This window comes from Cyprinodon variegatus, unplaced genomic scaffold (genome assembly GCF_000732505.1).
Source record: "Cyprinodon variegatus isolate N-32 unplaced genomic scaffold, C_variegatus-1.0 Scaffold350, whole genome shotgun sequence".
NCBI classification, from domain to species: domain Eukaryota; kingdom Metazoa; phylum Chordata; class Actinopteri; order Cyprinodontiformes; family Cyprinodontidae; genus Cyprinodon; species Cyprinodon variegatus.
Genome location: NW_015150803.1, coordinates 548,281 through 561,506, shown reverse-complemented (window position 1 = coordinate 561,506; position 13,226 = coordinate 548,281). Strand labels below are relative to the sequence as shown.

The window sequence follows — 13,226 nt, the reverse complement described above, 5'->3', positions numbered from 1 at the left end:
GGTAACTGGTTTATACCATTACCAATACTGGCATGCCAGATACCAATTTTGGCTCTCTCTATCACTCCCTTTTAACATGATTTTGATTTATCTTTTGAACTTGCATCTTACAAAAATCCTGTGGTAACTAACTCCCTTTAATGTTTAGATCCAGATTAAAAAAAATGTTTGGAGGCTAGATGTTAAAATCTTAAAGATTTTTCTTTTAAAATACTTGTTTTTCAGTATTTTGGTGTCAAAGACTCAACAATTTATTACAAGATGTTCCAACAAAGGAACAGCTGTTTATCCCCTTGTTCTTCAGGGGAGTTTACTATTTTAAGGAACCTGTAGTTCTTAAAGGAAGCTTCGTTTTTCTGCTTACATTTAAGCTGAACTCTAAAAATACCTGCGATAACATCACTGCATTGTACATTGTGTACAGAAACGTTTACAGATGTTAAAAACCTGTTTCTCTGCCTCGCTGTCGTCTCAGTGAAGCACGCATCTTGGAGAAAAACCTTTGGCCTGTCAACTGAGACGAAGCACACCCTGCAGTGTGTGCACAGATGCGTTGTGGTTGGGTTGTATTTTTGTCTGGTCACTGATGGGTGTCTCCCCTTCGGTCTCTCCCTGAATATCTTGAAACAAACAAGCTCTACTCCTTCTCTGCCTGCGGGGTTGATTGTTCTCCCTGGAGAATGCAGCTAAAATCAGTGTGAGAAACGAAGAGCTGCAGCAGAGCATGGAGACTCCCCATGAGCACATCAGGAACATTAATACCACTCCCCATGAAAAAAGAAGGACAGCAGAACATCTTCAACACGACTACTAAAGTCAGGCTTAGGAAAGGGACTCACTCTTTTGTGTATTTTTTTATGTTCTAAGCAGCTGGAGTCACAGAGTCCATTCAGGGAACATGTAGACTAACTTGGCTCGGCTCATTGCAGTATGGACCAGGTCCATTTTGTTCAGAGAAGTAGGTCAGAGGATAAAAAGCTGAGCTCTTGTACGAGCAGCTCCAAAATCTTCAGCCCTTCCATACTGAGAGCAGACCTGCTTCGGCAGAAACTGTAATCAAACAATAAAAAGTTTAAAATTCACAAGGAAAAGGTTACAGAAGTGATCAACTTAAGCCACCGTACATTTTAGAGTTGAGGAAAACTCAAGTGACGACTTGAGGTTGAAAACTAGTAATGAAGTGATCAGAATTTTTCAGGCTAGTTTTGATATATATTTTTTTCAATTGACAGTTGCTTAATCAGAACAAAATGCAACAATAGCTGTGAGTGTAGAGTTTGAAATCCTCTAAAATACTTCTTTAAAATTTGCAAGTGGCATATTTAGCATCACTATCAGTGAACGGCACAACATTTTTCTACCGTTTTCAGCCTTGCTGTTACCTGCTGAAAGTCTCGCTCTCTCTCTTTCTCATGCACCTTGAATCTAGGATCTGTGCCCACATGCTGTGGGAAATAGTTTTCTTTCTAAACAGCTTCTGTTTCGTGTCTTCTTCTAAATTTATTTCGAACATCCGATTTGATATTGAAACTAGTCACGTTTCAGAGAAGTTGCTTAGAGTTTACAGAAGGCAGCTGCTCAATTCTGGGCTCACCTCTCATTAAGTGGCCCCGATTAACAGTTGAAAAGCCATTTTATAAAATTCCAGTTTGCCACATCATCACATCATTAGCAGATGAGTAGACATCCATGGTTCCAGCCTTATCAAAATATTACACTTTGTTCTTAGCTGAAGGAGACTGCTCTCATTCCATTTCCAAATCTTTGCCACATGCAGAATGAAGATTATAACTGTATATCCAGACAGAGGAACTGTCATAATTAGATAAACTATTGTGGAAAACATCAGTTCGAACACGCAACAGGCAGCTAATATTAAGGTGTTATAAATTCACACATCATCAATGATAATTATCCTAACGCTTCTTTAGTGATTAGAAAAAACATTTTTTTTTTTTTTTCCCATTTGGCTGGCCAGCAGGTTGAAGATTGTCCTGTTCCAACAGCCAGCTGTTATTTTAGAGCATCTGTCGGGACCGTAATAAAAAGCTGTTAAACTGCTGTAATCCAGCAATAAGGCCTTGAATATAGCAAGCTTCTAGGAATTAATAAAGTCCAATAACTCCTGCCATCATTTACGCTGCTGATGTACATTTAGATCTGGACTGATATCTGAAATTAGTCTGGCATTTGCTGTGTGACTCACACTCTAAGACTAAGGGTTTCTTTGATGAGGCGTTTTAGTGGGACTTACTAAGGACTCTCATTACAGCTTCATATCCGTTACATTAATCATTTTGCTTCCGGTATCTGTGTGATGATTTTGTCTTTTATTTATTTTTTTTCCCTCAGTGCAAACACATCCTGGCCATCTACCTGTGCCAGGCTATGGCTGTGACTCAGCAGGAGACTGTCTCTGATCAGCAGATGTCTGCACTGCTCAGCGGCACCGGGGCCCAGTAACAGGGAGCGGACCAGAAAACGGAGCCGGTTCCCTGTCTACATCCCTGAAACACTGGCCTGGTTTCTGTTATCTGAAACACCACGGATGTTACTGTTTTTTCTTCTAGTAATGTTCTTCATCTCAAATACTGGCAGCTTTATTTTTAGTTGCTTTCTGTCTGAAGCTCCATCGGTTAGGGAGTAAGAACATCTGGACACTGAGGTCATTTCCTAACTTCTATTGCACGGCTATCATTTCCTTCTCATGCACAGCTACTAAATATAAATCATTATTTAAAATGTGGGAATAAAATCCAATCTTACCAATATAAACATTGCCTTTATTAACAAAATAATTCACCATACATACAGATTGCATCATGTTAAATAGCAACATCGGCTGTAGTTTTGTTGAACGAACAAAGTGCCTCTGGAGAGAAAGTTGGACATCAGCTTGACCACAGTGGAGGCATTTTCCTGATTAGTAACAACAAAATAGCACACTTACAAACAGGAACTTGGGAATGAAGTGAAGGAATGTTGAACTTGCCATTGGCAGTATTACTTTTAAAATAAAATAGAAAGGCAACAGTTTGACATCGAGCAGGAAGCCGGACACCTACAGTACTTATTGTCACACAAAAGTCAACAAAGACAAAATTAGATAAGGTTACAGTTTAGACGTCTCCTTTGGAATGGCCCCAAACGTTGTGGCACTCCTGTGTTTTTAGCCCTTGAAGTCAGACAGAGGAGGAAAACCAACAAATGCAGAAAGATAGAACGGCAGCACAGACCCAGCGCTCCACGTCAGAACACCGATGAAGCGCATAAAACGGTAAAATAGAATGTCAGCATTGTTCATATGTGTAGTGAAGACTCCCAGGTGATCTGAACAGTCTGTTAGTTCATAAAACAGCCTCTCCTGCAGCTGTAAAGCTTTTCTTCATATCATAGTGCCTATATGTTTAACGATATTTACTATCTGCTTCACTGGTTTGTGTTGGCACACCTCAGATCCGTTTCACAAACAGGTTTAACAAAGTTGACTCAAATCCTCAACTCTGAATTGAGGAATTCGAGTTTCCAACCTTTGGTGAGTTTTCGATTTCACAAAGGCTGCTATGAATTAGTTTGATCAACTCTGAGTAGGTTCGCTCAATTAAAACACTCTCCGCTCTGTTGTGCCATTTGTAGATCACTAAAATAAGATTCTTTCTTATCAAAAACACATGTCTATTTGGAACTCTGATAGATTTCCCAAATTACATTTTTGCAGCAGAAACTGAATTTCAGAAAGTAAAAAGAAAATATTGTTTTAGTAAGAATTAAGTTTCATATGCCTGGAAATCTTTATACGTTTTAATAGGCCGTTTAGACATTTATCAGCAGACTGTTCATATCTGAAATAAATTTCTTCCTAATCAAAATATGTCCAGTAACAATAATGAATATTGAGATCTGAAATTTGTTTCTAGACATCCAGAATGTTTGTTTTTTCTTAAAAAGGTTTATTTTGACAAGGCAAAATGTATTTCAGATATCACAGATACCTTTTCAGACTAATAAATATGTTAACGGCCTGCCATAGCCTGGTATAACCCGAAAAAAAAAAGAAAAAAAAACATAGCGGAAAACTACTTTTTGAAAAGTAGTGGATCAATATATTCTATTTATGTGAAATCACTTGTCAGCAGGTGAAGATGAAGTATAAAAATGTTCTAACCGGTGCATCATCTCATGGGGTTCATCCTCAGTTTGATCCGGTCTTCCATTACACAGTAAATACTAAGTGGCTGTCGTCAAGTTCTGTCTAATCCCTGTTAAAGATGTCTGTGTAATGCTGCAAATATGAGGAAGGATAAGGTCAGGATTGTCGTGATGGATTGTGAGGCGAAACAGTATAAATATAACTTTCTGAATATGAAAGAACGTCTGATGACCCTCTCCCTATAAATATTTTTTCTGCGAATTACCGGTAATGCCACTCATTCTTTGATTGGAGTGTCTAAAGGACATGCTATGTTTGTGTCTAACAAATGATGCAGTGACTGATTTCCTTTTTATTTTTTGCACAAAACTACACTAGAAGTGTTCTGATTAAACCAGGAAATAAAACGTGATTGGCTTTAAGGAGAGCGGAGACAGAGGACACTTGAGTTTGAGGAAAACCTGCTCCTGAACAGGTTGGCTCATGGGAGAAGGTTACTATGGTAACAGAGGTTGAGGAAACTCTCTTTTTGAGATGGCAAACTTTCCTGATTTCGGGTCTAGAAAGAGTTTTCTGTAAACCTGCTTTGTGGAACGGACCCCCTGACATTGTTCGGCTTAGTTGAGGTCCATCAGTGTTTTATACTTAAATGATTAAAATGATTTTTTTTTCTTAATAAATATTTAATTTCTTGGACTTTTAGGAGTGACTGTTGGGGAAGGGTTGAGGAAAGCATTACTCATATACCCAGAGGACTGACAGCTGTGGAGTCTTATGTAAGCCTCTGCAGGGGGTGCGACTGAAGCCTGGCTGATGGGGGGGGGGGTTATGTAACGGACCAGTGATTTGAAGTCTCATCATGTGGTTCAGTATAAAGCAGCTAAAAGTCTCTGTGCCAAAGCAAAATCACTATACAAGGTTCAACCTGTTCTCCACTTCCTGAGCTTATATGAGGGTAATGAAACCGAAGGTGAGTTTGAGGCTGAACGAACTTTCCTCTGAGAGTTAGAATCAGACACCCTAACCATTTCCTGTGGAATAGACAAAAGGGTGGTTAAAAGACAATGCAAAAAGTGTCTTATTTCTACGTTCATAAAGTCAAAACGCATTGCATTTTGAAAAAGGTTCTGTTTTATATTAAAAGAGTTCTTTTCTATATTAGCTAAATCTGGATTAGCTGGTCCTGCAGCTAAAGATAAAAACACATCAGGGTTCCTCCAAACACCATAACCATTGATCACACTGCTGCCATTAATAATTTACTTAGAAAAAGAGCTGCAATTAACAATAATTTAATCTATCTGGACTGAATTCCTGCTTTGAGTGGGATGCTCACTCAGCAAATAACTTGTTTTAGATTCTAAATACTCAAGTTAATGATTTTATTACTAAATTAATTGATGAATAGTATGATTAATTATTTAAAAACGTATGTATGCAATGTAATGGCTATTTAGGGTTCTGTAAAGCTGAGTTTACCTGAACTATTAGATATTTAGATCCTGTAGTTCTTTCCAGATAACATTCATTTCTGTCAATTACCTTGTGATGTGCTAGTAATGATTTTCCCTTTAAAACATGCTGAGGACCTAATTTAAATTATAAAGTGCATTACTCATATTTTAGAAAGTTTCTCTGACTGGGAAAGATTGATTCTCACTGAACATGATTGTAGATTCTCTAAAATTAAATCATTTGTCTTCCAAGCAAAGAACAGAATAGATGTGAAGCATTTGATTAAACAGTGTTTGTCTGAAATACTTTGACATTTTTGCCACTGAATTGTATAAAGAACCAAAATACACAGCTTAGTGTTTTTTAAAGTTAATAGTGGAATTGTGTTGTTCAGATTAGCCATCAGCTTTAAAATCCAGGAGAAGCTAATCTCTAAAACTTAAAGATCCCAACAGTCATTTACCACAGTTATTACATTTTTACCAGAATTCTTTACACATGCTTAATTAGTAATGCAAATACTATAATCTCAATTTAGGCCTAAAACCTTTAAAATGTTGACATTCTCCATGCAAACGTTCTTAATTGAGGAATGTCTTGCATTATATATATAGTCCCAAATTTTGATTATACCTTTTCTTTTAATTTCTTGTTTTAAAGGTATATTACCTGAACAAAAAAAGGTTGTCCAAAATAGTTTTTCCGTGACTGTTTATAAATGTATGTTTTCATGTTTTGAACTCTATAAATCAAGCATGGCGTCCATCCTGGATAAATGTTTTTAACTGTCACTTGTTTTAGTTTCTGAAAAGGCTGCAGGTAGCCAGTAAAGACCCAACAGACTGCCACTCTCATTTCCCCAGGTTTCTCCCCAGGCACTCCAAGCTCTGGATGGGTTCAATACAGAAGACAAATTTCATTGTTACACACAATTGCAATGACAAATTTCACCAATATGGCAGTAACGATCAGCTTTTAAAGGTCTTAACATCAGGTAATGAAAATGGAAAAGCACAGGAGTTTTTGGAACCAGATGCATGTTATTGTCATTCATGCAGGATATACAGGTCTCCAGTTTGAATAACAATACGCTTTAAAAGGTCTTAAATGCAATTTGCTGTTCTTTTGAGCTGAATTTTATAGCTAAAATGCTAAACCACCTCTTTAAATGAACCTTTTAGCTCTTTACAAACTTGGCACTTGTTTAAGAAATAATGAGGTGCGCTTATCTAAGAGAAGCGTTTACTAATGGATGATATGCAAAGATGGACCCTTTCACCCTTAAGGCCTCCTTCCTAATTAAATGTATCAATAAATTCAGGCTGAAAAGAACTATTCCTGCTCTCAACAAAGGGATGAAGGAAGATGATTTCATTTGAAAGGTCTGTGAGCAGCAGAACACCCACAGGTAAGGATTACTACCACTGTACCTTTGTTTAGCTCCACAAGTACAGATCTAGCCACGCTTGCACACACACACACATTTTTTTGATCATTACATTCTCAAAAGACATGATTTGTAATAAATAAATAATTTTAACACTGGCACTGAATGTTGGGAGTATAAAAACAGCAGGGCACAAAAAGAGTGTTTGTAGTTGGAACAGGGGGAATTCAGAACAATAAATAGCTTCTTAGTTTTGGATCCTCCGCAAAGTATTACAAATCCAGTTAGCCTCAACTATTTACCAATTAAAACTCTTTCAGTAAAAACAAGTTATTTAAGACTTTCTAAACAATTCACAGTCCCCACCCCCAACCCGAATCATAAATAGTCTACATTCAAGGGGGATTGACATCGGTTCATCTTCACATTGTTCTGTAAACATTAGAAACTCAAGACAATGATGTCGATACAGTCCTCTATAGCAAAGGATCGATAGTCATCTTGATCTGGTCTCTGTTCCGCCTGCTGCCGTTGGAGCTGAGGTAAAGCTCCTCCTTGTGGCAGAGGAAGTGCTTGGCCAGGATTTTGCGGAAGGTATTCCTAAAGTCCTGGATGCGGTAAGCGTAGATGATCGGGTTGACCGCTGAGTTGGCGTGCGACAGAATGATGGCCACGTACATGACGAGATCTGGCCTCTGCAGCCCGCTGTAGAACAGCGTGAGGCAGTTGAGGATGTGGACGGGCAGCCAGCAGAGGGCGAAGAGTCCAACGATGATGGAGAGGGATTTGGCGGCCCGGATCTCCTTCTGCAGCAGGCCTTGGTTTTGGCTGTCCCCGTTGCCCACGCACTTGAGCTCGATCTGCCTCAGCTGCTTCCTGGCCACGGTGAAGATCTTCACGTAGATGACCAGCATTATGAGCAGCGGCACCAGCACGCACACAAAGAAGTTAAAGTACACCATGTACTTCATGTCCACCACTTTCTCGAAGAGGCAGGGGCACCCCTTAGTGTAGTTGAAGCTTTCGTTCTTGCACTGTGAATCCTTCATGTTCCACCCAAAGAAGGGAATAAGGCCGATAACAAAAGACAGGATCCATAAAATAGCTATGATCTCTCTGGCAACCTTTCCTGTCATCAACTCCTTGTACCTGGAGAAAACAGGGCACAGGTTAGTTGTGTTTGCAAAAGGTCACGATGATCTCACAAAACACATTTTTATCCATAACTCACAATATCCCAAAAGGTCAGAGTCACAGTGAGATCATATGGTCTCTGATCAATATTCAGCATCATATTCAGGAGCAGAGATGGTCTCTGCAGCTTTAAGTTATTCTGGGCTTGAACTGTTTCTGAACATGCATCGTATTCAACAGTTTTCAGATTATTCGATGAAGCAAGTAACGAGAGGAAAACAGACAGAACTGTTATCTGAGGGCTTGTTGATTTTTTTTTTCTTTTTGCAAAACCTTACAAATAAAATGAATTGTTTGCTTATTTTTTTGGCACAGATCTACTACTAAATATAACTCGTATTTCCATATTTAAAACAACCTCAGATGAAAACGATATATATCCTATCTTTCTATCAAAAACTGAACCAAAGTTAGCAGGAAATAAGTCTGCAGGTACTGCTTATCAATTAAATCAACTCTGCAGGCTTTAACTTCATTTTCCTAAAAACACTGGCTCAGTTTGACGCCTTCTTAACCACAGACACAATGTGTCTGCGTCAACTATGAACGCCTCTGCACACCGAAGGCTTCCTACATTCAAAGTTGAGGCTATTGTGGCCTTCAGCAAAAAGCAGCTTTCCTCATAGAGGTGAAACCGGTATGCCGGTGCAGACTTTTATGAAGTACAGCTTATAAAAAAATAGCTATGCAGGTTTATTGATATTCAGTTAAATGATTGTGGGAGTTTTGCACTGTAGGGCAACACTTTCAATAAAAATAGACAGTTTTTACATTGTGGATTTTTAGAAGAACCTCTGCCCTCCGAGAAAAATAATAAATACCGGTAGATAAAAATACACTGACAAATTCCTCTGACTAGATCTGGATGATCAGCTGACCATGAGTCTGCCACGATCGTTTCCAGAAATGTATCCTCATCATCTGCTGCACAAATGACAGTCTGCTGAAAACTGCAGATTTACGGCTTTGTGGACTTAAGGCGGACTGACAAGCATGAGACAAGGCAGGTTGACACAAGCAGCAGTGTTTGCCAGGGGAAAAGTTGTTTAAATAGGAAAATAGCCACACAAAAAAAACTAACAAACTTAATAGCATCAGCACAGCTTTCTGCCGCAGGTAAGGGAATGAAATGCTAACTTCATAATCTCTAGAACCCTTAAAGCTAAACTGGATGATGCAGTTCAATTAATAAGCAGAATATCAAATACTAAATGGGGAACGGATTCAAATGTGATCATTGCAGCAGAGCAGGTAGCTGCAGCTGAAATGTTGCATAAGAGGAAAAAAGTGGGAATAAGTGACGGACAGCTGTATGAAACTATAAATAGTGTAATGGATTCTCAGAACATGCTGTTATTTTCCATAAGGTATTTTTGTTCTCCACAGAAGCATTAGAGTCTACCTGCAGCCCTTGATGCTTCGCTTCCTCCTGGCTGAAACTGAAAGCATAAATCTGATGTTGCAGCATCAAAAAGTGCATTTCACATCTTGTTTATTTTTCCACATCTAAAGATGAGTAGGTCTGGCTCATGGGACGGTTTGTGGTCAGGTTGCAGCTCACCTAAACGGAAAACTGGCAATGAAATAAGCTGGAAGCAGATTTTTTTTTTTTACAGGATTATTATGCTGAATCTGCTCTACAAAGTTCCTCTAAGGTGTTTTTATAACAATATTACACATTTAAAAAAGAGCTCTTGAACTGAGTGTGTTTTCCCAAATAAAAAGATGCAGAGGTATAACTTGTCTGCCTGTAGGGAAGACAGGGTGAGTCATTTTGGGTTTGTGTCCTGATCGTCCCCATCATGTGAAGCTCGCTGGAAGCCTAACAAGCATTTTCCTCAAAGTGATTCAAAGGCACAGCCGCACGCTAATGACTCATACTGCTGCTCACAGGCGCACACTTGTAACACAGGGGTCAGTCTGAGCTGGAGGTGTCACATGTAATGTGTCTGAGTGTAAGTGCTGCACAGCGGCTTGGTGAATAAAGGAGAACACGGTGCTTTTCTTAGTGGACACTGAGGAAGCTTCTGAAAGGGTCGGGTATTGTGATTGCTGTGTGTTTACAGACAACAGAGGAGACATATTATATTAATGTGGCACATGCAGCTCAGCATGTGTAGCAATTACAGGCCGTGCTGGAAAATTGGCGGGTGTTGCATATTTTAATAATGATAATATAAAAGGTGGTTTTAAAAGTTAACTGTATAAAGCATGATCTAACAGAGTCAGCCGCAGCCTGTGGTACGAAGCTTCTTCGTTCCTGATGAGAGCAGACGTCCATGATCCTGCTAGTCTGAGCAAAACTATATAACAATGCTCACATCCCAGAAAAAAAAAAAACAGTCTTCGAACGTCACATCCTCACTGTGGTATAGGAGAGAAGAAAGTGTTTTTGAAAAAAATGAAGATTTTACTCCATCCTCATATTTTTTTTCCTCCAATGATGCTGAGGGACATCATGGAAAACATACTGCAATCAGTCACAGCCCTTAAACATTTTCCCATTTTTAAATTGCAGCCAGACAGACTTGTGTGTTTTACTGGGGTAGAAAGCAAGCGTAAAGTGGTGCATGATTAGAAAACCAAAGGAAAACAAAATAAATAGGTGTTGCCTTTAATGGTGTTGAGGTAACATGTTTTGCAGATTACAGCTGCAAGTCTTTTGTGGTAAACCGCTGCCAGGTTTGCTCATCTAATGTGTGAAACGCTCTAGACATTTTTACTTTAACATGCTGCTGGATTCACATTTAGTTTTTTCTTTAGGAGGTGAAACGTGCACATTTCATTCAAAGTTTCTTAGCATTGGACCTAATCATCCCTGACCATTTTCACTGTCCCTGCTGAAACAAAAAAGATCCCATAGCATGAATCAGTGCAGGGATGCTGCATTAAGGTCCTTCACATGATGTATGCTAGATAGGGAGTTTAATTCTAGTCTGATGTGATTGGAGCACCTTCCCTGCATGTAATAGTTGTGTCCCTTACATGGCAAACTCATAACTAGACTTTTTGCAGCTTCCTTTCAGCCAGTTTTTCCTTTTAAGTCACTTTTTAAACAGCAAACCCTTGTCCCGTAAACAAATACTCCCACCTAAGCTCTGAATCTTTGCAGCCGCTCTCCTCGTCCGGTGCAGTTTAAGTGGACGGCCAAGTCTGGGAAGGTTTGCAGTTCTTAGAGGAACCTATGATGCCTTCACAGACCTGCTGGAACTATACTGAGATTCTACACATGATGGGCTGGATTGTATTTATGGGTATCAGAAAAGAGACTTAAAAGAAAGTTTTGATTTTGGTAAAACTTTAAAGAACTATGAATCATTTTCCCTTCACGTGACAATTATTTGACTTTTGCGTTTAAATCCTAATAAAATGAGCTGAGAGTTTTGGTTGAAATGTATTTACTTCATGTTCTCTAAACCAGCGGTCCTTCAGTGTCTTCTGAAAACAGAACAACTCACCAGAGGGCTAATTTTGACATTTTATTTGTGTCTCTTGCTCTCCTTTTATAATCCTTTATTGAGCATTTTATCACAATAATCATATAATTATAGAGATTTCAAAATGATAAAAGAAAACTAGCAATTAAAATAAACAGTAAAAATATGTTGGTAATGTATGAAGTCCCAGTTCAAAGGTCAGTATTGGCAGTCCTTCCTCTGACTCCGTAGCCACGCAGTAGCCCTCTGCCCTGCTCTTTAGCGATGGGTGGATGAATATGGTGGTAAATGAACAACAGTTTTCCTTCTGCAGAGCTGGGGTAATTAAATCTGGGATTCATGGCAGAAAATCTGTGCTTCTGTTTCACAGAGAACTTGATAGTAAAACAAAAGCCAGGTTACCATAACAGCAGAAATTATTTTTTAATCGGGATCCCGTTCTGCCCCTGCTTTATCATAATTCTAACAGTTACTGGTTTATGAGTGTATGTGGGAGCCCCGCCTCTGTCCTGTGACCCCTGCTGGGGGCCCAGCGGGCCGCCCCAGGGGCCTTGAATAATACAACAACGCTGGTCAAAGCGACCAGGAAACCAAGGAGCTCATCAGGACCTGCGATCTTCCTTCATTACCACAACGTCCTGCTGTTGGTCTCCATCAATCTGCTCTTCTTTTTAATCCCAGAGCACAACAGGGTGTACAGGATCCGTCTCCCAAAGGGCCAATGTCCTGCCCTCACCACTCCCTGCTTTTCATCCATGGAGACAGCGAGCAAACCGGTGGCTGAACGGATTAGTCCTGGCATGACGACAGCACGCTGGCATCTATCTGCTTTCTTCTCCAAACTCCGCTGAGCTTCCGCCCCCCAGGGGCCACTGACCTGTGCTATACCACACACAAACACGGCCCGAACATCCGCTTTGGTGTCCAGCTGTGTCCACAGCAAACTGTCCGACGGGTGACGGCCACGTTCATCCCTTTGTGTGCAAACTGACCTGCTCAGCCTTTCGATCAATTCAGCTCTATTTAGTACGTTTCTGCAAACTAAACCGGAGGGTTGAGAAGAAACATGCAAAATATTTGCAGGGGTGAAACTCCTCTTCCTGCACAAGCAATAGAAATAATCCGTATTTATAAGAAAAGCTGTTATATCTTTAAGAAAACTCCAAATTTAACTTACTGTCAAGATTTTATTCAGAGTATCTGAAGGGATTGGCTCACCATAGTAATGGTGAGATGAGAGTACAACAAGTAACATCTTCCCAACTCCTAGTAAATATTACAATACAATCCAATAATAATAGAGAACAGATTATTACTAAAACTCAGCTAATCAGTATAAAGTAATTTCATGAGATCTAGATCAGCAGAAAGACCAGAATTGTCATCAACTACATGGATAACCTCCATATGCTGCTGTGCATTGCTTGTCAGCTGGCTGAGGGAAGCAAACTAACTAGGGACACATGAAGTTATGTGAGCCGATGTGAGCTTTGGAACAAAAAATGAGATATCGTCCATTCCACTGATATTTAAAGTTCATAGTGTGTTGTTCATCATTCCTCAAATGCAACCAAAGGATGCTTGAGTCTAGGGCTGCAACTAA

General features: G+C 39.5%; 2 protein-coding genes across 2 annotated transcripts in view; one reads left to right on the top strand and one right to left on the bottom strand.

Annotated features, from left to right (window-relative positions):
- The window catches only part of zswim7 (zinc finger, SWIM-type containing 7), a 22,469-nt gene extending 19,442 nt beyond the window's left edge, over positions 1-3,027 (top strand). Inside the window, exon 5 of the mRNA XM_015385839.1 lies at positions 2,353-3,027. Within this exon, the coding sequence (XP_015241325.1) occupies positions 2,353-2,463 (111 nt within the window). The 3' untranslated portion in view covers positions 2,464-3,027. The remainder of the gene's footprint in view (positions 1-2,352) is intronic.
- Positions 3,028-4,116: 1,089 nt separating this feature from the next.
- Positions 4,117-13,226, bottom strand: part of adora2b (adenosine A2b receptor) — a 26,089-nt gene continuing 16,979 nt past the window's right edge. Inside the window, exon 3 of the mRNA XM_015385836.1 lies at positions 4,117-8,141. Coding sequence (XP_015241322.1) covers positions 7,469-8,141 — 673 coding nt within the window. The 3' untranslated portion in view covers positions 4,117-7,468. The remainder of the gene's footprint in view (positions 8,142-13,226) is intronic.